The 24,159-nt window shown below is 48.6% G+C and overlaps 1 protein-coding gene across 3 annotated transcripts in view; it reads right to left on the bottom strand.

Moving 5' to 3' along the window:
- CRTAC1 (cartilage acidic protein 1) overlaps positions 1-12,377 on the bottom strand; it is a 37,469-nt gene extending 25,092 nt beyond the window's left edge. Inside the window, exons 1-2 of one of the 3 annotated variants that reach the window (XM_028730579.2) lie at positions 12,172-12,377; positions 5,222-5,424 (exon numbers count right to left, since the gene is read on the bottom strand). In XM_028730579.2, coding sequence (XP_028586412.2) covers positions 5,222-5,424; positions 12,172-12,228 — 260 coding nt within the window. In that variant the 5' untranslated portion in view covers positions 12,229-12,377. Of the gene's footprint in view, positions 1-5,221; positions 5,425-11,741; positions 11,873-12,171 lie in introns of those variants that run through there. The other 2 variants (XM_028730577.2, XM_028730578.2) reach the window with 2 other exon arrangements.
- Between the last annotated feature and the right edge of the window lie 11,782 nt (positions 12,378-24,159).

Here is a 24,159-nt window from a genome sequence, read left to right as displayed (position 1 = left end):
AATGTGGCCATGGACCATGTGGAAGTGGTATCTGAATTGACATTGCTGAATATAGTCAGCTTGGAGACACTCCATTGGCAGAGGAAGGAAGATACCTGCAACAGAGATCGCCAGGTCAGCTTGGTCTCACTTCAGCAAGACTCAGCCAGTCTCTGGTATGAGCACATCTTGGACAGCAATAGCTTCTCTGGCATGCGCTGGAGGAGATACTGGGCATGTGAGGGGGTGTTTGCTATACCAGCACTAATGACAAAACCAGAAGATGAAAGGGGAAATGCTACCATCTGACGGGTGGAGAAATAATGGAATTCCTCCCCAGAGAACACTTAATGCATTGTTGAAGCTCTTCTACATAGATCAGACCTGGATTTGGTGTTATTTGATTTCTATTAGCAAGCTGGAGAACCTACGTATTAATCTTGCGGGTGACACAAAACTAGCAAGGTCTGCGAACATTTTAGGGGATAGGAGTCAAATTAAAAATGAATTTGGCAAATCAAAATCCTAGCCACAGGTGAGCTGGGGGAAAAGAGGAAAATAGGAAGCATTTTGAAGGAAAAAACCCCAACTGAACTTTAGAAAAACTTGGCTAGGTTGGCAGTAATACTGCTGAGAAGTGTCTGGAGTTATAGCGGATCATAAACTAAATGTGAGCTAGGAGTATGGCAAAAGCAGACAAAATGTTGTTTTGAGGCTGCCTTCTCAGAAGCAGTGTGTCTAAGAAGCAGAACCTACTTGCTCTGTTCAGCACTGCTCAAGCCACCGCTGAAGAAGTAGCGTCTCCTTTAATAAGAACATTGACAAATTGGTGACAGTTCAGGACAGAATGATGGAGATGCCAGGTTTGGAATGCAAGTCCATGAAGAAAGGTCAGTGGGACGATGGGACAAAAAGGATGGATGGATTCAGGTTAAGCACAAATACAGGTAAATGACCAAGTTTGCTGAGCTGATGCAGACATTTCCCTTTAATAAAACTTTAAGAAGTCAGATCAGATATAGACCCGCCAGAGATGCTGTAGATCAGGGATGGTGTTTCCACAGCCCCCCAGAAGTCATTGGACTCCCATCATCCCTGATCACCAGCCATGCTGGCTGGGACTGATGGAAGCTGGAGTTGAACATTGTCTGGAGAGCACCATGTTGGCTATTCCTGCTGTAAAGAAATTGTGCAATCCCAGTAATCCATGATTTAGCAGAACTCACTGGAATCAGAGTTCCTTCAAATTGTTTGTGTCATGAGGAGAGCAGTCTTCATAATTATATCCATGCTAATATTAGTAGTAATGGTAGCAGCAGATCTCCACAGCCTAGATTTGTCTCATGAGGTGTGGGGTTTCTGTCTCACAGTGTTAAAAGTATTGTGGCTTGCAGTTCCTCAAAGGCTTCTTTCCTACAGGGTTTCCTGACAGTCTAGAACATGGGTGTCAAACACAAGGCCCGCGGGCCGAATCCGGCCCGCCAGACCTCGTCATGTGGCCCGTGTAGCCGCCGCCGGCCGCCAGCCTTCACCTTTTATTCTCGCTTTTTTTTTTTTTTGACACAAGAAAGCCGCCTCTTCAGCGCATGCGCGGCAGCCTACAAGCCAGAGAGCGTCTGCCCTCTAGCGGCGCCGGCCGTTCTACGCAGGAAACCTCCACTTTACATGCATTCACACATAGCCCTACAGATACAACCGGCCCTTTGAGGGTGACCAAACTGCTGATGCGGCCCCCGATTAATTTGAGTTTGACACCCCTGGTCTAGAACATAGAATCATAGAAATGTAGAGTTGGAAGGGAACACAAGGACCATGTGCAGAGGTCTCCAAGGGACAGTCCAATCAGGGCAATCTGTGTATTGCCTGACACTTCCTTTGCTGAGGACTGCATCTTATTTGGCTAGCAGATTAAGGGGATCCTTGGGATACAGCTGAAATCCTGCTGCTATTGCAGTATGGTTCATGGGGGCGGGGCTGTCCTCTCAAGGATGCCCTCCTGGATCTGCACACATATATGCACACACAGTCTTTATTATGCTTGCATGGAAACCTCCCTTGATGTTTGCTCCCTCCAGATGCAAAAACTGTTGGATCCCTATCAGGACAATGTGGAATGGGCCGGATGGCTGGCTCTTCAAGCAGCTGGCCAAGCTTCAACTCTGCTCCTCATCCCCGCCAATTGGAACTAGGAAGATTGGGGATACGCACAGCTGAATGCCTTGCTCACTGCTGTGCACCTTTGCAAGCCAAGTATGCCAATAATGAGCTGGGGCACTTCCTCGCTCTGCAGCCAATTAACACAATGTCAATTGGTGCACACTGAGGCCTGTCAGCACAGCAAGAGAGAACCTGGAGAGGAAAGGCTTGCCCCTCCCTCCAAGAGAATGCCAGCAGCTGCTCAGTCCAGGTGAGATACCACTGGCCAGAGTGCCTAGTCACAGCAAGGGAACCTTTACTTTTCCTTAGGTACAAACCATTTTTTCACATTGCTTTTTCCTGCCGTCAGATACTCAACCCTAAAGACTAGGGAGAGGGTAAGGTAGTTTGGGTTCCAAGTCAAAAGTCCTAACCTAAATGGCTTGGGGCAAGGATACGTGAAGGATCGCCTCATCTCACATATGCACAACCAAACACTATCTATGGTCAGTTTCTCTGGTACTCCCTGGTACTCCCACGGAATGAGGTTTGGTGGGTAGCAACCAGAGAGTGAGAAAGAGTCCTTTTAGTGGGGCATCTTTGTTTTGGAATGCCTTCTCTTAAACCTCTTGCCTCTGCTGTGGTCTTTTTGGTGACAGATGAGCCCCATTTTATTTTCCTAGGCTTCCCTGTCTTAAAAGTTCTATCTTAAATTTCTTAGCACTTTTAAGATCTTTTCCACTGTTGTTGTTCTCCACTGCTGGTTTTAAATCTGGATTTATTCTGCTGCTAGGTTTAGTCTGTTTTCGGTTTTATGCTTACCTGTTATTATATTTTCACATATTATTGTCTTGTTTTAGTGCAAACCAGCCAAGGGACTTTTGTTACTGGGCAGTACAGAAATACTGTAAGTAAGTAAACAAGTAAGTAAATTACAAGATGGCAGCCACATCATAAAGAATGTGGTGGAAACTCTGGCCTGATAATGCTGATGGGGCAAGGGTAACTTCTGCAGCCAGGAAGTGTGCTGCTATGCGGATGACCACACACTGGAAAAGAATGGCTATCCACTTGGAGTAAAGGAGCTGGCTAAGTGTGCATGAAGTCAGCTCATCTGCATAGACTGTGTCAAAGGCTGCTGACCTTAGAGCTGGGCAAGAGGACTTGGCGAAAAGAGAGAGGGCTTGCCTTGCCTTTGAGTGGATGACCAGGTCAAGGCACACACTACAGCAGTTCAGCATTAGCACAGGTGATATGGGGCATTGGGTAGTAGGGCAAATGGGATATAGCTTTTATTTTTGATGCTCAGCGAATATGGCACCAAACACACACATGAAAGAGGTATAAGGAGGAATGCAAAAAAAGAAGAAGAGGGGCAGACTTTGGGGGTAGGAAAATGGAATGGAATGAGTGCCTGGAATCCTGAACTCCACATTGCAACATTTTGTTGCATGACTCACTTATTTGTAATGTTAAAGAACGAGAGCCCAGGATCCTTCTGAATGGAAGGATGTGTATCTACTTTATATAATGCTGCCTGGAAAACAAGTTGGGCCCTGTATCACAAAGTAAAGGAGCCAACCCCTCAGCTAAACTTGTTACTGCAAAAGAAATTGTGCTTCATTTTGTGTTCATGCAGCACAAAGAGAATGAAAGCATTCTGGACTGGGGGAGCTTGGGGTGGGGCGCTCTGTTCCACAGAGGCAAATGCAGAATGTACTTGCATGGAGCAAGGTGGGGCAAGGAGGCAGGGGACATGGGTGGCCATAAAACACACAACGTGGCTTTGGACAGCTGAGCGCAGCAGCCCAAAAGAAAATTCTGGGACCCTAATATCCCCAAGCCTTTACAAGCCATGTTATTACTTTGTCTTGCTGCTGCATTAAGGATGGGCAGGACAGAGCAACACCTAAGGAGGAATTCAAGGGTTTCAGCGAGAGACGGAGGCTATGAAGAAATGAGATTTCTTGGGGAAGTGAACTCAGCCGAAGAGGTGAATACGATCCAGGAACCGCCAGACATAAAAGTTATCCGGCAGATATATGCACCTTCCCCCAGCTCAGTGCAATTCAGAGAATGTTTTATGGGCCGGACAAGTTATACAAGTGGTGGCCAAGTATAAAGGGACAGCCCCCCTGCAGTGCCCATCCACCAGGTCATGACTCCCGGGTGGCCAGCTGGCAAGGGGGGCTCTAAGGCAGCTGCAGGCAGAAACAGTTTGTCAGAGAAACGACTTGGGAAGACAGCTGCTAAAGGAAAGCTTGACTGCAGATGCACGTTCAGGCCTCCATCCGTACCTTTGCGCTGTTATTACTTCAGGCTTATTTCAGGTACTACAGCCTGACCCCAGCATGTTGAACATCAGAATGAAAGAGCAGAAATATACACCTTTTTCATCCCTCTAGAACCCGCCCTCCAGCTCATGGACCAAACCTGGCCCATGCCAGGGGTTCAGATTTTGCCTGTGAGGTTGTTTCCGCCAAACCACACACACTTGCCCCACACTTGATGTCAATGTGACATCAGTGTGGGCCCGGTATAGACACAGTTGCCAATGCACAAATCGGGAGTCTTAAAAGTGGGTCCACAGTTGTGCATTGACAAAGCGAAAGGTGGTTAGAACCAAAATCTGCTGGATGATTGCATCAAACAGGACTTGGCTCTACCACCCATCAGCTGAAGCCCGCTGGGCTGCATGTGCATGGTGCTTTGAAGTCCCGACTTTAGGACTTCAAAGCTCCTAATCACCTGGTGTCAAATTTGGCCAAAGGAGCCAAAAATGTTTCTCACCCCTGCTCTAGAACAAAGGCAGGCTGCCTTGGGGAGGTTGAGGACACCAAACAACACCAAGCCTACACTTGTCTCCAGCCTAGAATCTCCAAAATAACCCAAAAATACATGCAATCTCTCCCCACCCACCCCCACCCCGCCTCAGAGAGACATGTCAAAGATGCATGTATACCTAGCCTAGACTTGCAAATGTGTATGTAAACCTGCCTAGTCTTGCATGGTATCAAAGCTCATCCCAATCATGGCACCCTCTTTCCTGGCAGCCACCTCCATTCTCATACCTTTGACAGCACCCAGCATTATCCATGGTACCCACCCAGCCACGATGATCTCAAAATCTCCATCCTGGTCCACATCAGTCACGGCCACACCATAATTGAGCTGTGTCGGATTGCTGTCATAGTCAGGCGGGAGGATCTGATCCGTGATGGCTGTGAACATGGGCTCGCTTCGCTGAGATCCTTCACCAGGCCAAGCCAGGACCAAGCTCCACAACAATAACAGCCGCCACTTTGACATCTACAAGGAGAGAAGCAGGAGACTGTCAGTCCTGTTGCCCTCACCCATCCAGCTGCTGGGGAATTTTCCCCCAGGCGTAAATTCTGAGCCATTTTTCTGGTCACAGTTTTCAATGTGTGTGACTGCTCCCCAAGGGAGATGAGCCTCTCAGGCCTTCTTATTTGGATATGGAAGTGAATGAATCCCACCTTGTTCTAGCCTGGGCTCAGATGGTGTTAGTACTCCAGAAATCCCCCTGGTTTCCATCCATGGCAGACTATGTGCCTGCAGAGAATCTGCCTGTTTCAGTGCTACTTACCCTGCAAATAATTGCATTTGGCAGGCGATCTGATACAGCCTGCCTTATTGTTGGGAGAGAGCCACCCTGCCATTGCAGATCCCAGGCAAACAGCCCCAGTGCCAGTGCTCAAGTGCCAGTGATCCCCCGCACTCCCCAATTCAGCGCAAGCAGGAATAAGGAAAAGCAATGAAGTTGTGTTTCTTAATCCTCTGGGCTTGCTGGGGAGAGCTCTGGAATGTGAAAGCTGTGGCAGCCTTGGGCTGGTGCCCAAAGCAGGAAGTGTTAGGACTACGATTGATGCAAAAAAGAGAGAGAAAAAGTCTAGGGTGGGGATTTTTTTTGACCTAAAGTGAATTCAGCTGTCGCACAGATTTCACATTGGGATGCGAAACCAGGCTTGCTCCAGAGTTCCACATCACGGTTGAAGAGAAAACAAACAAAAACGACAGTGGATTAGACCTCACAGATACTCTGCCCTCTTCAGGACTTTGATAGGAAGAGGGAGATCCTGAGTTAGCCTGTGCCTCCAAGCAGAATGACCCATCTCTACCCTTTGACTGCATCAAAGAGAAACAGAAGATTCTGTCTCTGGACTGGACTGGGCTAGGAGGGAGGGAGGGAGGGGAGAGGAGCAGCTATAAACTGAGTGCCAGGCAGAAACAGTACTTGTGTGCTTATCTTCAATCTGGAGTTCTGTCACTTCTATAGGAAGATGTATATATGCACAGCCTTCCTGCTAGCCAGACGTTTGCTGGTGACCGTGAAATTAAATTAGCACTCATAGAGAATTAACACACTGTATGATGCATGGGCAAAATAGACAGAAATTTTCAATTGTTACAAAAGTGGAAAGGCCTTCAGTACCCCCAGACTCCCAGTGGGACACTACAAACATTTCTCATAATGGAAAAGGCCTTACAGAGATCTAAGTTCATTAAAGCCATAAGCATAAATGGCCTTCCTAAATCAGAGCAAGGGTTCATCTAATTCAGGTCTCTTTCCAGCCAGGGCCATGAAACACTTGTAAGCAGGTTAATCCCTCCAACAGCCAGCCAGAAGTATACTGCCCTTAATCAAGGAGGCTCAATTTGGAGTGTCAAGGTGAGCCAGTGTGGCTCAGTGGTTAGTGGGCTGGACTAAGACTGGGGCCCTGTTAAGCTCACTGGGGGACCTTGGGCCAGCTACTCTCAGCCTAACCTACCTAACCAACCTCACAGGGTTGTTCTGAGGATTAAATGGGGAGAGGTGAGATACATATACAAGCAAGCAAGCAAGCAACAAACAAATAATTATACTATTCCATTTCACCACATCTGTAGTATAATAATAATAACAACAATAAATTAATTATACCCCACCCATCTGGATTGAATCTAAAGCTGGTCATGGGCTCTCCTATTTGTTATGAGAAGTATATAAACACATTGAAGGAAAAGGCACCTTTCAGTGTGTATAGGATGGGCACACCAGTAAAACTACACACTAGGGGATATAAACAACATCCAAAGATGTGTGCAAAGACATGGTGAGATCACACTTCTGTTCTAGAAAAAACCCTGCCCCCTGGCTTTGTCTGTATAATAATTAGGGACTCATAGCATCATAAAGCTGGAAGGTATTAAGAAGCATCTAGCCTGCTCCTTAAGGTAGGGTCTTCTCAACATTAAGCCACATCCAGATTGTTTATTGGCTCCTCCTATAGGATAATCCATCAGATGTGTGACACAGGCAGAGGTAGAGCAGAGACAGTGTCCTGCACCAGAGGACACTTTCCCAGTTCAAGGGGCTGTTTAGCAGGCGTCTCAGATCAGAACCACCCTCCTGCACTTGAGGGTGCATTTTCATAATTAATGGAGCTAATCCTTAAAACAGGTTGAAGCCACCCCTTTCCAAATCTGTACATGCAATCAGGGTAGCCAGGAGCTTGGCAGGGGAGGCACTTTCTCATTCTGTCATTGTGTGCATATGGAAACTTGACAACTTACGCTAATAAGCAGCTTCTTCTTTTTCTGGGGCTGCCAGCTTGGAGCATTCTTATAAATGCAGCCAATGGCTAGGACCAATACTGTCTTTAAAGCCTCTCGGGGATACTTTATCCACCCTGATTGTGTGCACAAAAGGGTGGTCAAAGTGCAAAGCAAAACATGTAATATGTCTTATGATCATTCCTATGGAGAACACCTGGTTAGCGCCACCATTAGCCATTTGGGGCTTCCCCATTCCCCTGTGGCAGTACCTGGCTGTGTTGTAGACTCCAGCATGCAGATCTGCTGTTCACTTCCCCATACCCACCTCTGAGTTGTGGCTTGGCTACGCAAGTGTTTCTGCATGGTTTCAACCTTCTACAGCAATTTCCCTGCTTGGACCCATCATAAAGGGGTGGGCTAGAATCCTTAGAAGCATCCGATTCACCTTAGGCCAGCAGCAGCATATGGTGCCAGAACCAGACACATCCCAAATCCATTCAGCTCTTGGTCCAGAGCCAGCTAGATCCTCCTAGCTCCAAAACCTAGCCTCTCTCACCATATGCTCAGTGTTATTTCCTGAAGGGGGGATAAGTGGTGCTTGAGTGGTCATTGCCTTTTATATAATAACGTTTAGGGCAGTGGGATTCATGGTGTGGCTGGCAATAAGTTGCCTGACAAGTAGCCAGAAGGCTGTCTAATAAATACCCCACTGGTTTAAAAGTCGGTCTCAGATCAAACTTCAATGGGTGCCTGATATATGAGAGTAAGAGAATTCTGCTCACAGTCATGGTGCAACATGATAGGAGCCAACACGTGCAATCCTGTTATTCAGATAGGATCTTGCCTCTATCCACTCACCATGGAAATAGTCTGAAGAGTGCCGTAGATTCCTCCAGGCATGGGGATTAGGCAGGAGCTTACAGAGAGGAGGGTACATCTCCCATGTGTTGGGCCACAGCAAGCAATATATCACCCAGAGCTGGCAGTCTGGGTGCTAGCACCACCCTCCAGTTCAAGCCCAGATTAACTTGTTGTCAAATTAGAACAGGATGGTAACAGGTACCTGGTGACAAAGATGGTGTGTTCTACCATCGGGCTCCCAGCATTTGGTTTGGGCTAATTAAACCCATACATCAGTGAACTCCAGATAGATCATTAGGGAAATGGCTATTAATTAAGTTGCCTTCCTCTACACACAGAGAAAGCGTTTATACCTGTGCACAAGGCAGTCAAGCAGACAGTCACACACTTGATCTTTGTAACCCTTCTTCCTCCTCCCAAGGGCTCTCGACTTTCCCACTGGAGCTTGGACAACCTGGTCTCTAAAAGCATAACGTCACAACATACCGGTAGTTGCTTAACAAATTAGAGAGTCCCTTACATTGATGGTATTCCATACAGAAACGTGGAGTAGGGGAGGCAACTGTTTACATGAGGAATGAGCCTTCTGGATGTTGTTGGGACTCCCATCAGCATTGGCCAGTGGTCACGAGGGTAAGTTGCAGCTCAACAACACCTGGAGGACCACAAATTCCCCAACCCAGTTGTAGATCATGGAACACAGGAACACAGAAAGCTGCCTAATACTCAGCCAGATCACTGGTCCATCTGGCTTCATGTTGGTACCTATCATCTACCCTGAATGTAAGGTGCTCTCCAGAATTTCAGACAGGAGTCTCTCTCAGCTCTATCTGGAGATGCCATGAATTGAACCTAGGATTTTCTGCATGCAAAGCAGATTCTCTGTCACTGAACTACAGCCCTGGAAGTCTCTACTCCCCAGCCCCACAACTTTGTATTCACACTAGCAAACCACAACTTCCCAGGACATGCACACAGCAAAGAAAACTCCCAGAGGCACAGTGACCACACATTCCCCAGAGATTCCTATATGAAAGTCTTTACCAGGCATGAATTGTGTGATGAGAGAAGATTTTGTCTGATCCCTTCACTTGATTAACTGATTAACACCTTCTTCCTGGAGCCTGGAGAGCATCCAAAAGGGAACTGAATTGGCGGCGGGAGACAAAAATGAATGATCTAGTCCCAGAGCGGCTGACGGCTGCTTCTATTCTCAGGATGCTAGTCTCTTGTTTTGGATGCAGCAAGAGTCCAGCCCCACCAAGTGCAATGCGCCCATGGCATTAAATGTCGGATGGTGCAGGGAAAGGCAGCAGAATACTACATGAGTATCAGGCACCTGGGCAGGAAAAAGGGACCCTCCCAAAGACCAGGGAGATGGTCTTCACTCTGAACAAGGGAGGAAACTGTGTACAAGCAAAGAAGGAGAGCCGGGCCTTTGCCTGCTTATTGCTGGGTTGTTTAATAATCCCTTCCCTTGTCTTTTATGGGCAGCTCTGAGAATGGAGACAGTAGAGACTAGGTAAGAAGGCATACATCCAGGCACCAGTCCAGTCTGTCCTTGGACCAAGCTTGGGCTCAGAACTGGGGTCAGGCATCTTGGCAGTCGCCTGCTAAGGGGATCCACGGTATAGATTTGCTTTTAGAGATGCCCTTGGCAGCTGGAGAAGGGGAAAAAAAGCAGTTGGTCGCCATCTTGTTCCGAATGTGGACATTGATGGAAGTCCTCTCCATGACTTTGTGCCCTGCACACTACCATTTTCTGTCCCACTAAACGGGCCAGCTCTTGAGTAAAGGATGCAATGTGTACAAGAATGCCCACTCAGTGCCCGCACTGCAGTAAATTTGCCCTGGACAGCTTGCTGTGGTCATAGACAGATCCCCTTTCTCTGCATTCTGTGTTGCCTGCCCAACTCCAGTGCTTGTAACACTCTGAGTGGTGATATGGCACCAAGGAGGTGAAAAGTTTCTCAAATGGGCAGTGCTGGTTCTCCACCGGGCAAAGGAGAAAGCACCTCTCGGGCCATGGAAGCAGCTGCGCAGTTCCATGTCTTGCATGCTACTACAGGGTGTGGTTGATTACACTGCAATTTGCACCCATTTACACAAATGGACGGAGATACACTTAACTCAGTAGACCCTGCCCCAAGGAGCAGATAGCATTAGAGGCTTACAGGAAGGTAGGTGGTCCTGCTAGTGACACAGCAGGGCCTCTGCATGCTGGGGGCAGACAGCGGGATCTGCATGACATGCTAGCATGGGCATTTGATAATTCCCAAGTGAAGGCACTGCTTTATTTCCTATCATGGAGAGAGAGGGAGCTGTGTCCCATTCGCTCCAAGGCGACAAGGCCAAGACAGGTTCTTTGGCGAATCCTGGACATCCAGAGAGAGGATGCAACAGAAGCAAAAATTTAATTGTATTGTTGCTCTGCACCAGCAAGCAGCTGCCGTTGTGCACAGTCCCTGCTATTTATCCTAAATGACTTCATAGCCCCCGTGGCACCGCCATCTCTGTTATAAAGCACGGCCCTCCAGCAACCTTGCAGTGAGATAACACTGCCTGTGCTACTGTGGACTAGTGACATCACTAGCTCACAATGTCATTATCCAAATGCATTCCCACATTTTCCTCGGTGACATCACAACTGAACAGCCAATCAATTGTGGTAGCATCAAAATAGCCTGGAAACATCACGAGACACCTCCTCTCTCCCCCCCCCCCCCCACCGGCCCAAGCCACCATATTATCTTCCAAAGTGCTACTAGTTCAAGCAATCTGAGCACAAACAAATCCAGCAAGACTAATGTGTGGCATCATCACCACATTAGGGTTCAGGTCCTGCTCAAGTCTTTCAGGGCTGTTTTTCCTTCAAATTCTATTTTTCTGCAACCACTGCTGAGAACAAGAAGAAAAATGTTTCTGTCCTGGGCTGCACTGCTGTCTTCCTTGAGCCCACTAAATGCCAGCCCTGCATTAATGCTGCAGGAGACCTTCCCTGCAAAAGCGACAGGGCTCACCCCCCCAGGGTGTTTGGGAGGCAGCCACAGATACCTCTCCCCGCCTCCCACCTAGTGCCTAGGGAGTTGTTCTTCAGAGTTGCCCCCCCCTTGTTTCCCCTGTGCCACACTGCAGGGTGGCCTGCCTGCCCCAAGCTGGGGCACAGCCAGCAGCTGCCGCCGGTGCAGTGTGGAGACAAAAGCAGTCACCTTAACAGCAAGCAGACCTTGGCACCCTTGGGGTGCTGTCGGGGGGCGCGGCAACCAGAGAAGCAAAGTCCTTCCTCAGGCAAGAGCTGAAGCTGACCTGAACGGGAAGGGTGCCCCCACCCCACTTTAGTCCACCTCAAAGCCAGAACCCCTTCCCTTAGTTAGACCCCACCTCTCTGGGCCACCCCTTCCACTCCACTTCCCCAGCTTTCCGGGCTCCCATGGCTCTCCTCCGAGTCCCACCCTCAGCCCCCATTTCTGCCCGCCCGGCACGCTGGCGCCGCTTGGCGTCCGGGGAAGCGGGGCGCAAGCAAGCGCGCCCTGTGCGCCCTTCCCGCCTCTCCGGCTCCCTCGCAAGCGCCCAACTTTTCTTCTCCGGCTCTTTGGGAAACTTCGCCCCGTCGGCCGGGTCGCGGCCAGCTCTACTCACCGGGCAGGCGGCGGGGGCCCGTGGCAGGGCCATGCCGCCCAGCTGGCCACGGAGCATCCCGGGCGAGCTGCCCCAATGTCCGCAGCTGGTGCTGCCTGCCTGCCCGCTCGCTGGCGCCTCCGCTGCTGCTGCTGCTGGCGCGTCTCTCTGGCTCCCGGCGTGGAGCTCCTCCGCCCCTTCTCGCGCTTGGGCAAGTCCAGCGGAGCGCGAGCGCCTCTTTATGTAAAGCCTTGTGCCCGGCAGGCGGCCAATCAGTGCGGCCCGAGCGGAGCCGGGCACCCAATGGCGACGCCGGGAGGTTGGGCCGCCTGGCACTGATTTACTACCTGGAATTGCAGGGGAAGCGCGGCCAGGCAGCGCCGATCAATACGGAGCCAAACTGTGACGGGCGGGGAGGATGTTGGGGGGCGGAGGTCTGGGGTGTGTGGAGGGCGAGGCGGGAGGAGGGGGGGTGCAGCCTCTTTCAAGAGCACAGCTGGTAACCTTCGCCAGGGAGCGGGGCTTGCCGGATCGGGGTGGCAAGAGCTGGAATCGAGCCCAGCAGCCCCGACGACGCGCACCCGTAGATGAGCTCCCGGGGAGACCCCGAGGCAAGCGGAGGGCAGGGAGATGTTCCGCCCCCTCCCACCAAACCTCCCACCCACTCCACCTCACGTTCGCCCGCCTCCCCGAAGCTGATCTTGGTCGGCAGAATGCATATACAGTATATATATATACTGCCGTGTGACACGCTCCATACTGTTCCTTTCCGGTGAAGATAGGAGCGGCAGCGGCGGCTTTGCCTAGGGAAGCAAAGGATGAACGGACTGGAGCAGCAGGAGATCATCCCAGGGATAATTGGAGATATTTGGGGGGGGGGGGGAGCCGGGCTGTACACCTGAGCTGTAGCCTTGGGAAATGTGGCATTCTCATCCGGGCAGCAACACCCCTTTCCATTGCACTCTCTTCTGCCAAATAGCACCCACCACACCACCCTGGGCTGGCACCCTTTTCTCTTAGGCTTTTGCACACACACCCCGCCGCTTTTCCTCCTTCACCCCGATGTGGTTCTGAGCCGTACCAACGCCTCGTGCGACTCCTCCGTTCACCCATAAGCTCTTGTCTGCCTAGTGATGAGCCTCTTAAGCCCTCCAACTTTGGTTGAAGATGTGGACAGCAGATACGCCCCCGACCACCACTAACTAAACTTGTGGTGGGTGGGGTGGAAGAGACGAGCAAAAGCCCAAGAGAAGCCGGATTCTCTCCAGCATCCTGTTCTCACAGCGGCCAAGCAGATGCTCGCGAGCATGGCAGGAGCGCAAGCAGGCAAGCAAGCGCTGTTTGTGCTCCCCGGCAACTGGTGCTGTGCCGGTGCATCCCGTGTCGGGCAAGCGAGGACAGGGTTGTGGCAACATCCGGTCCTTGCCAAAGCTCATTCACACTTCCGCTAGCCGTCCCAGTCCCATCAAGTTCTGGCTCTGGCTTGACCAACTCCCTCCCTCCCTTAAGGAAGGGCTGCTAGGTCCTAGAGCACGTTGCACCTGAGACTCCCAATGGCTGAGCGTCCCTTGCTTGGACTTCGACTACTTTGGGCGCTTCCTGGGCTGCTGAGTTCTTCGCGGTATCAGGAGGGCGCCAAGCCCTTTGCGCGCTGTTACTAGGGAGATTACACTATGGTCTGGTAAAGGAAATTACTCTTTATTTCTCTAGTCTGGCTGCAGATGTAAGCGCACGTGTTGGTCTTGCGTTTTTGTTTTTTGTTTTTTTAAATGAGTCGCGTTGAGGAAAGATTTTCCGTAGGACCGTAGCACGTGGGAGCCAGTTCAGCCAGGGTAGCATATTCACAGGATCCGTGAGGGCTTAGGCTGGATGTGTCTGATTGTACAGGCTACTAGAACCACCTTAGCATGGTCCAGATGTCAAGGGGTGGAAAGACAAGTGGCCCTCTAGACCCCTATCTGGCCCTTAAGACTGTTGGTGGCAAAGGAAAAAATATATAGGCATAAAAGGAGAATTCCCTGGATGCCAAGATCCAATTTTGGGGCAAGTACTCCACAGCAGTGTGAGATTCTGGGGGTTTCAGAGTCTGTATTTCCTTTAGGGAAAAATGAGACACCTTGTATACTGTGGTGTCTTTATGATATATGGTTTATTTACGCATATATGCAGCTTGAGCCTACGATGAAGGGGTTCCCAGCATCGTACCCCAAGAGAATCTTGCTTCTTCCCTAGGCACAGTCCTGGATTCAAACAGCTGCCAACCATTTCTCTGTTATCTGTTTGCCACATAACTCCTACTCTCTAAGCTTCTGGCCCATATTGCTTCCTCCCCCTCTTCTCTAAGCTCTTGGCTTTATCTCTTGAGTGAAAGTTGCCGCACCTCTTTGCAGTCTATGGTGAGTTCCTTTGGTCCATTGTAGTCCTTAATGCTCCATCCCTCTAGTGGCTGCCTCAACAAAGGAAGCTTAGTCTATCTTAATTAGCCCTTAACACATGTTAATTCCAGAGGATTTAGAAGCATCTAATACACTGGTCTAGCACAGTTTTAGCATTCTAAGCCTTCATTACATCCAACACCTACTGAACCTAGTAATTTAGGGTGCATCTCACACCCATGAACTCCTAACAATCCTTTCCAGAGTCAGCCAAGACCCCTGCCTATTCTGCAAACAACCACAAAGTGCTGTGGCTGCAGAATACAAAGAAATCAGTCAAAAAATTGGCCAAGATATAAAACAGAAGACCCCTTAGACCCCCTTGCAGGTGAGATCCATAGCTTTGCTACTCAGCCATATCATTAACCATACAGCTGCAGATCCCTCTAAAGCAGGTGTTGAGCTTAAGCAAGGGGGTTAATTATAAAACCCCACTTCCCTAACAGCAAAGCAAAGTTAATGGGTGCTTCTTCAGCTCAAGTCACACACACCATCAGAAACTGTAAGGGCTGCTTTATGTATTCTAATTCCCCACATATATCTCCATGTAGATAAAAGCATGTGCGCTTTGACGTTTCAAGTATGGCATGAGTGGGGATTCTTTGCCTCACAAGTACATTGATCAGGCAGGCAATATGTGAGTGGTTGAATACATCATACACTGGAGATTGTAATATTTCATGCATCTCCAAAGCAATCCAATATTGGAAACATCCGTGTGAGATGTACCCAGTGCCCTCTTCTATAGTGCAATTTCATTTTCAAGTTGGTCCAGCCACAGCAGAGTCAGTGTATTTGCCAGTGCTAATTTGCATGCATTTGCTTCTTTTCTTGCATACTGTATTGAGCAAGCTTACAATGACCTGCGCCTAGCAATCATTTTACCCTAATTGGGGTGGTGGTAGTGGTGGCATATTTTAACAGAAAAACAACAGAACAACCCAAGCAGTCACACACATGTGTAACAGGTCTTCCAGTAGGCCAGATCTTAACCCTTGCACGTCAAAACTCTTCCAAATCCCCCCGCTTTAACCACAGGAACAATTACTCATCTTTTCATAATAATCCACCCTGATCTCTATTATGGTCGAAGCCCATGTATCAGGAGGGTAGCTGTGTTAGTCTGATGAAGGTGAAAGAGGAAAGAGTCTTGTGGTACATTAAAGACTAACAAGGGTTGCCAACAGGGCGCCGGTGAGCATGTGTGCCTGCCAGTACCTCCTATGATGCCCTTGAAATGTCTTCGCAAATATCCTCTTTTAAAATTCACAACACATGAGGGGTTCTTTGCTCTTTTACTTATTAATTTATTTCAACAAATCATATACTGCTTAACACTGTGGTAGTCTCTAAGCAGTGTACATTAAGGTTAGAAGGATACAGGAACTATATAATTCGTTAAAAGTCACCATAAAACCAGAAAACTTTCTTCAGACACTTTCAGTTCCTACTAGCACTCAGCCTCTCCTACATCAAACATGTCAACATTTCACTGGATGCCCGGATTCAACACTCTCCCTTCGGTCTGTGCTACATAATGGGGAGATGCAAAGAGCTTTTCTCTGTAAGCAAGCCTAGTGGTAGCTGATGCTGGTGTCGTCCGTCCCCCCCATTGATGGGGTGGCTAATGGAGAACACGCCTACATCCCCATTTTGTAGTCCTTTCTCTTTTTCTGCTCCTTTAGTTATGGTAACCATTATGCTGCATTCACACAGTAGCCGTTTTGTGACTGCCACCCATGGCACTTCCTCAAAATTTCCAATGTGCTCAGGCACAGGAATATAGGAAGCTGCCTTATACCGAGTCAAACCATTGACCCAACTAGCTCAGTAGTGTCTACACTGACTGGCAGTAGCTATCCAGGATTTCTGGCAGGACCCTCTCCCAGTCCCTCCTGGAGAGGCAGGGGATTGAACCTGCGACTTTTTGCTTGCAATGCAGATCTTCTACCACTATGCTATGGCTCTTCCCCCTATAATTCCAAATGTGTCTGGGCATGATCATTCATGGACTAGCGTTCAGTTCATCATATGCATGAGAACAGTGGGAAATTGTCATGTCATTGCCATTTGACTCCACTGCTTACATTCTTCTCCCTTAAATGTATATCAATATCTATGTCTCTACACCTGCCTATTGACTACTACACCTCATGCACCTGATGAAGTGGGCACTAGTCCCTGAAAGCTCATGCTACAATAAATCTGTGAGTCTTTAACATGCCACAGGACTCTTTATTATCAATGTGACTGGAATCGGTATGTGAGTTTCATAGACAAGTGCGCAGTGTGAGCCTGGAACTTTTATCTCTTCAAAGGCAATAGAAGATTGCATTGGTGTGAGTGGATTTTGTGCTGTGTGCGGTATATACCTAGAACACCCACTCCCTCAGAAAGTAACAGTGGAGCTAAGATTGGCAAAGACTAAAGCAAAAAATGAAAACGATATTCGAGCCGAGGTGCAGGTATAATTTATATTCAATAGGTGGTCAAACATAGACACTTACTTCTCATGTTTTCTACACCTATAACCGGAGTTGCAAACATAATGGCTCACTCCATTTTAGTTGAGGTACTAGAGAAGGGAATATTTTCCCAGTATGTCAAACAGCTGCTTTTAGGGGACAAATTTATGAGCTTCTTCCTTGTAGCTAAGCATATTAGAGTACAAGCATGGTGATGACTTCTCATCCTCTTGGGAGAATTAGGGTTGCTTCATATAATTTGAAAGTTGCTAAAGGGAAAAGTTAATACATCACACACGTGTGTGCGTGCATAGGAGGGAATGAGGCACACTTACAGTGGTGAAATAGACATGTTTGTCAAACCACAGATAGGATTCGCACAATTTCTTACACAGCAGTGATTTCTGAGTAGGAAATGCCTCTCTCTTTTTAAACCCTGGTTTGTGTGTCACCTCACGTGCTTTGAAAGCAGACTATGTGACTAATTAGTTTTCGAAACAAACAAATAAATAAATCTTGTGTGAAGCGGCCCTCATTTTTCCTGCCTGATAGGATACCTGAAAACCACGCAGAGCCACCAATTAGGAGATATTGTCACAATAACAAATATGTGTATCAAGACACATGAACTGGTATAGAAGCAGACATAGCCATACACTTTGTGGTATGCTTGCACATATAATTACACCACAGCCACCACATATATGCATGTGAATGAGCATGCACTTGTACAATCTCAAACAGTGACAGGACTAGATTGATGCATGCAGTAGAAGGAGGTGGTAGAATAGAATTGGCTGCACCACTTCAGACTGAAGACAGGCAATATAAATTCCAAGTAAACTCTACCTTAAACAAAATTTAAAAATCCCTGCAAGTGGAAAACTAGCACATCAGGGAGGCAGTTTCTAGCTCAGCCATTTCCCCACTGTCCTAGTTTTCTACTTGCAGGGAGTTTCTGCTGCTGCTTGCTGGTTTACACAGGGCAGTCATTCAAAGGGGTGTTTTCCATGCATAGTCTGAAGTTGTATCCTCAGGACTTTACTGCCTAATTTCCAACTCGTTTTGCCGCATCCATCCAGAGGTACCTTATCTTATTCTGGTGTCCTGACGGCTTTGCTCCTGTTTCATTCCCGTAAGAGATAAGACAAGGAAAACAAAGAAGCCCAAAGAAACCCACATGTGCATTCTCCACAGATGAAAGTCTTCGGGTGAAGAGTGGTATACAGTTTTAATAAATAATAATAATAATTCTCAGCCAACCAGTGGCTGGCCTGTGGGGGGTCATCTTCCAATGCCATCTGCTCACACCACGCATTTAGGGAGGACCTCCTATTTTAATTAGGGGGATACTGTCACCATCCAGAGGACCATGAAGGGTAGCAGGAATGACAGATCTTGGAATGGGCTCCTAACAGTTGTGTTGGGAGTGGGAGTCTTTACCTTTGGTGATGACCCCCTGAGCTACTGCTTTTAGAAGGCTACCGTTGCCATTTGTCTGTCTCAACAGGCAATGGAGTGTGCCTCTGGGGGTGAAGTTAAACCACTGCATTAACAGTGCTGAAGTAACCCCACAGAGCGCAAGCTGCCCAAATGACAATACCCTTCTCTTGGCCTCACTGATGTGGTCCAAAGGAAAGTAGAGCAATACACTTGGCACCAGCTTGGCTGCAGGAGCTGCTGGAAGGAGGCATACAAGGCGCCATCGTAGAGACTCCAGATTTATGTAGGGTTTACTCCTTAGCCTTTAGAATCATAGAGTTGGAAGGGACTCGAGGGTTGCCTAGTCCAACTCCCTGCAATCCGGGAATGTCAGCGAAAGCATCCATGACATCTGCTGTCACTCCAGAAAGACGAATCCCTACAAGTGCTGGAACCCTGAGTTCTCTCACCTCTCAGAGATTAGGGAGGCGTGTAGCAGTTTTAAAAGCAGGATCCCGTATAGCTGCCCCAAATGCCACCATGAGCAGAAATAACCATGAAGGTACAACAGAAAGGACATCTCCGGCGCTGCCTTTAAGCCACCATTGTTATTGGCAAGATCTCTGAATAATAGAGAAGGCATTCTGTTTCGTGGAGCCCTTGCTTGGCCCTTGGCTGTGCTCACTGAATTGCTCTGTATTGCCCATCCCCGGTCTGCGTCTGGCTGAATAGACACAATGAAGGGCGAAAAGGCAGCGGGAATCCGGGATATGAAAAATGATGCCCTGATGCCTCCTGCTCGAGTTGTTGTCTTCTCCCCATTAACAATGCATAAAGAATAAAGAGTGCTAATGATATTGGCAGTTTATACTAAATCGGGAGGTGTCGAAACAGCAAGGAGAACAGCAACAGGAATGGGGGCTGGCAATGGGGAGAGAGTGGCAAAGGTGGGTGGGGCAGTGAGCGGCAGCAAGTGACTCTGCAAGGAATAGAGGCTGTGGAGAGGGGGCAGCAGCCCAGGGAGCTGGGAACAATGGACAGGATATTAGAGAAGAGCTGGCAGTGAGATATGGCAAAGAATGGCGGTGCAGAGGGGACTGGAGGGATGTGTGTGTGTGTGTTGGGGTGTGTGTGTGTGAGTTTTGTGTTCCACTGTCAGTCCAACTATGGCAAAAAAAGTATAAATGTTACAGGCATCATCACTGGCATAGTTGTAGAGCTATGTGCAGAGCTTTGTACGATCTAATTAATGAATCAAATGTAAAAAAACATTGTGAAACAGCAGCTCCGAATTTTTCTCAAAGCCGTGTCTCACACCTTCAGATTCACTACGAAGTCAGAAATAAAGGCAGTTCTTTTTTTCTGGGGGGACACAGGGGTACACATACCCATAAACATTTTGTGAATCTTTATACTCTTGTCCATTTACTATATTTATTTTCCCCGATTTGAACTGTAAAATGGTGATTTTCTTGAGTCAAAATGAGAGCACTCCTAAACATTTTTTTAAGGAAAAAAAAGGAGCACTGAATAAAGGTATGACAGAACACATGGTTCAGAAGATTAAATATTAAGTCTGCAATGGTTCTTCAAAGCTCAGACTGTTCTGATCTTTCTTTTCTGTGGCTGCAGCTTCCAGAACAAGCATTGTTTTGTTTATAGCAAAGGTGCCTGCCTGCCTTTCTAACTTACGACCTCAGCCATCTGATACGCAGGCCATTTTAAAGCAAACTGATCTAAGAAAGACCCCATCTGTACCTTCATCACAAATATTCACCTGGAGCATCCTGCTAGTCTTGGTACTCCAAAGGTGGCTGGAGGAGGGCTAGCAAGCTGAGAAGCAGAGCCAAGCAAAAAGGGATCTCTGATAACTTGAACGGAAAAACAATTAGCCATTTCCCATCTGTGGATTACCTTGTAATTCTATCGCTCTGTCTGCAGACTCAGAATGAATGATGGAAAATCCCAAGGCCACAATGTTTTAAGCAGCCTTTCCCATCCTGGTGCCCTCCAGGTTTTCTGGACTTCAGCTTTCATTATTCCTGACCATTGATCATGCTGGCTGGGGCTGATGGGAGTTGTAGTCCAAATCATCCGAAGGGCACCAGGTTGGGGAAGGCTGAGCTAAAGAAGCACCATGAAGCTCTACTGGGCAGGAACACGCATTGGTTCCTGGCCTGATACTCTCAGCCCCTAACCCGTGTGTGCTGGCAGCAGGTGGGGAGGTGACCGCAGTGAAGGGGACTGCGTGGCAGTAGCTCCGGTTACATAGCAAGAGCGAGTGCTTGAGAACAGCAAGACAGCAAAAAGGGCTTTTAGTGAGAATGAATAATTCACATTTTGAGCAATGTCCTGGCGACAGGAAGAGTCCAAATAGGTCCCTGGGGCCTGGTCCACCAAGGGAACGGTGAGGAGGGATGTCATGCAAAGAGGGGCAGGGAGAGAAGAAGGACAAAATGCAAGGGAGGGAAGCTTGGGCAGGAGTGGCAGAGGAATCAGGCTCCTGACTTCTTAGTAGTGATACTGAAAGGTGAATTTTGCCCGCCGCTGCTTTTCCTGCCATTGCATCAGGAGAAGCTGTCTGGGTATGATGGGAGTTGTAGTCCAGAACATCTGGAAGGCACCAGGTTCTGAAAGTCTAATCTAGATCCTGGGGGACTTCTTTCAAGACAGGTGTCCTCTCTCATAAAACCAAAGCCACTTTGTTATAGTGTCTCTTACAGTTAGCAGCCTTGATGGCTCTTACTCTGATGGGTCTTTCTTAAAGGATTCAGAGTATGGAGAATCTCTGCCCCTCCAGATGTTGCTGGACTACAACTCCCACCAAAAAAAGGCATGGTAGTTCAGCAATATCCAGAGGGCCAAAGTTTCCCCACAGATGGAGCACATGGTCTGGTTGAAATAATGAAGAGCCACCATCCTAGTGCCTGTTTGCTTTTCTGCCATTCCTGGACGGAACATGCCCCATACACGATACCAGGTCTGTGAAAGCAGCAAGTGTTCCAAGACGAGAGGGCACTAGAAGTCTAGTGTGGTTCCTACTGCAGGCTTTTTCGGCAGAGAGGAGGGACGTCCAAAGCCATTGTTTCTCACGTGGTAGATTCTGAGCTGGCGTCACTATTGAGTCCAGGAAATAACAATAAGAAAGAAGAGGCACTGGCAACAAGATGGCAGAGGGAGGAAGAACAATGGAGCCGCCCAATCACTATACTTTCAAATGTCTCCAGACCCCTGGAGGCTCAAATCTTGTGCAAGACCCTTGGGCTCATGTTCATGTTGTGTGTACACATGCAAGTGGTTTTAAGGATGAATGTTCATGTGCTTGTTTATACCGAAATTTCAGAGGTGTGGGAGAACTTGAATATATTGGGGAGGTGCTCAGCTTTTCACTTGTATTCGTACATACAGTTGTGAGAAGTGCTGGATGCACATTGCATTTTTGTGTATGGCTGTCTTCCAAACCAAGGCAGAGCAAGGCAGTTTGCCTAGCCAAGCTGCTGACCAATAGCATTTTGAAACATTTCTTGCATGCCTATTTCTATCTCGTATCTGAATGCCTAATTACATGGACTGAAGACATAAAACAAAATGGATTTTTTTAACAGTGGTTATCACTTAAGTAAACAAACATCTGTAAACTGGTTGCACACACATTCTGTGTAACAGCTGGACATCTGTACCAAAACTCTATGCAGGGCTAGGTCAAGTTATATTGCTATCCTGTGTGAACATTATTTTTCCTGCCTCCACTGTGCATTTTTTGTGTTCTGGGGGTTGAGTTGGGTTCCCTTCTCAGGGGTTTTCCAATTGCAGCCACTTCCCTTCCTCTTCACAAGTTAATGAAACAAGAGGGGGGAAAGGGCTGCTGATGTCCCAAAGTCTTTCCCTCAAGTTTTCCAGAGGGGAAATGTCATGGACTGGCTAGATGCAGAGGAGTGGTGGGAGGCAGCAGCCAGGGAACCCCTCCCTCAAGGGAACCCCCAGGGGAAGAAGTCTCAGAGCCAGGGGATTGGTGGTGGCACCATGATAAGTGGTCAGAGGGAGAAAAGGGAGTGGGCAGGGAGGCGGAAGTGTCAGCAGCAGGAGAGGTGACAGGCAATGTCTTGTGTTCCAGAACAGCCCAATCTTGTGTTCCAGAATAGCCCAGTGACTCTTAATTTCTGATCTGCCTATACTGTGTCCTGGTCTGGCTGCCCCATATCCTATATGCAGTGAAGACGTAACAGAAGCCGAGTGTCACTGTGGGCTCTAAAACTGAGATCGCTCCGTAACAGGATTAATTGTGAGCTGGTGCGGGCTACTGATCCATCGTGGAGACTGTTCATTATGAAATCTCCTTACAGACAAGACCACAAGGTGAGGTGGTACCAGAGACAGCAGATGCACGCCAGGGCATTAGAAATCAGGGCCGGCTGAGGCTAGCCTGCTTCATTGCTCAAGAATCAAAGCAGATATGGCGCATTGGAACTGGGAGGCAGGTGGCGCTGTGGGTTAAAGCCTCAGCACCTAGGACTTGCCGATCGAAAGGTCGGCGGTTCGAATCCCTGCGGCGGGGTGCGCTCCTGTCGTTCGGTCCCAGCGCCTGCCAACCTAGCACTTCGAAAGCACCTTCGGGTGCAAGTAGATAAATAGGGACCGCTTACTAGCGGGAAGGTAAACGGTGTTCCAGAGCAGCGATGTCACGCTGGCCACGTGACCCGGAAGTGTCTGCGGACAGCGCTGGCTCCCGGCCTATAGAGTGAGATGAGCGCACAACCCTAGAGTCTGTCAAGACTGGCCCGTACGGGCAGGGGTACCTTTACCTTTACCTTTATGGCGCATTGGAAGTAACTCTAATGCTGCTCCAAATATCAGACTCTGGGGAGCTCTGGAGCCACAACTGGATGCCCTCCCCATTGAGATCTGGGTACCAAAAGAATGGACCAGGCCATGTGCATGCTGCCTGCTATTTCACAGCTGGCGTTTCCTACAGCAAAGAGTCTTGCCACTTCCTCAGTGGTGCCATCGGGGCAGGGCATTGGGGCCAAAGTCCAGGGGCCCACTCAGCAGAAGGAGCAAGTCTGGCTTACTAAGGGAATGCCTTGAGGGAATGCCACTTCCCATCTAAAAAGCACCATGAAGTCCAGTATCTAAAATTACCTAACTGCGCCCCTGTGCTCTGTGGGGAAACAAGCGTGTGCTGATGGGAGCAGGGGTGGCAATAACTTTAGCCAGCTGCATAGGGTTCTTACTTAGAAGCATCTGCAAACCATAGGAGGCTACCCTGGATTGTGGGGAGAGCGCTATTTGCATCAATGCAGGGGGGGGGGGACCTCTACTGAGAGAGCAAGCTGAGGCTGCATTTTCAGCCGGTTCCAAAACCCAGTCCCCCCCCCCCCGACAGCTAGGGCTTCCTGCTCCTTGGAGATTGCCAGCATTGCCTGCAGCGACCAAAGTGGAAATGCGGGGCACAAGCTGCACATTTTGTAGCTTCCAGAAACCCCTGGAGTGTGGCACAGCCCGGTGACTTGTGAGCAGCACGCAGAGCGAGAGGGAATGGACCAGCCCAGCTCCCCGCCTATTGACCCTCGTGAAAGATTGATTAGCGCCCAATGGATCTTGCTGACTAATCAGTTCCAGTCATTGTCTATCAGGACCATTTGGGTTCCAAATGGATGACACCACGGCCCCGCCCACTAGGAGCCGGT

The sequence above is a fragment of the Podarcis muralis genome, chromosome 6, assembly GCF_964188315.1.
Source record: "Podarcis muralis chromosome 6, rPodMur119.hap1.1, whole genome shotgun sequence".
NCBI classification, from domain to species: domain Eukaryota; kingdom Metazoa; phylum Chordata; class Lepidosauria; order Squamata; family Lacertidae; genus Podarcis; species Podarcis muralis.
Note: the sequence above shows the minus strand (reverse complement) of the source record. Positions and strands in the feature narration are given on the sequence as shown.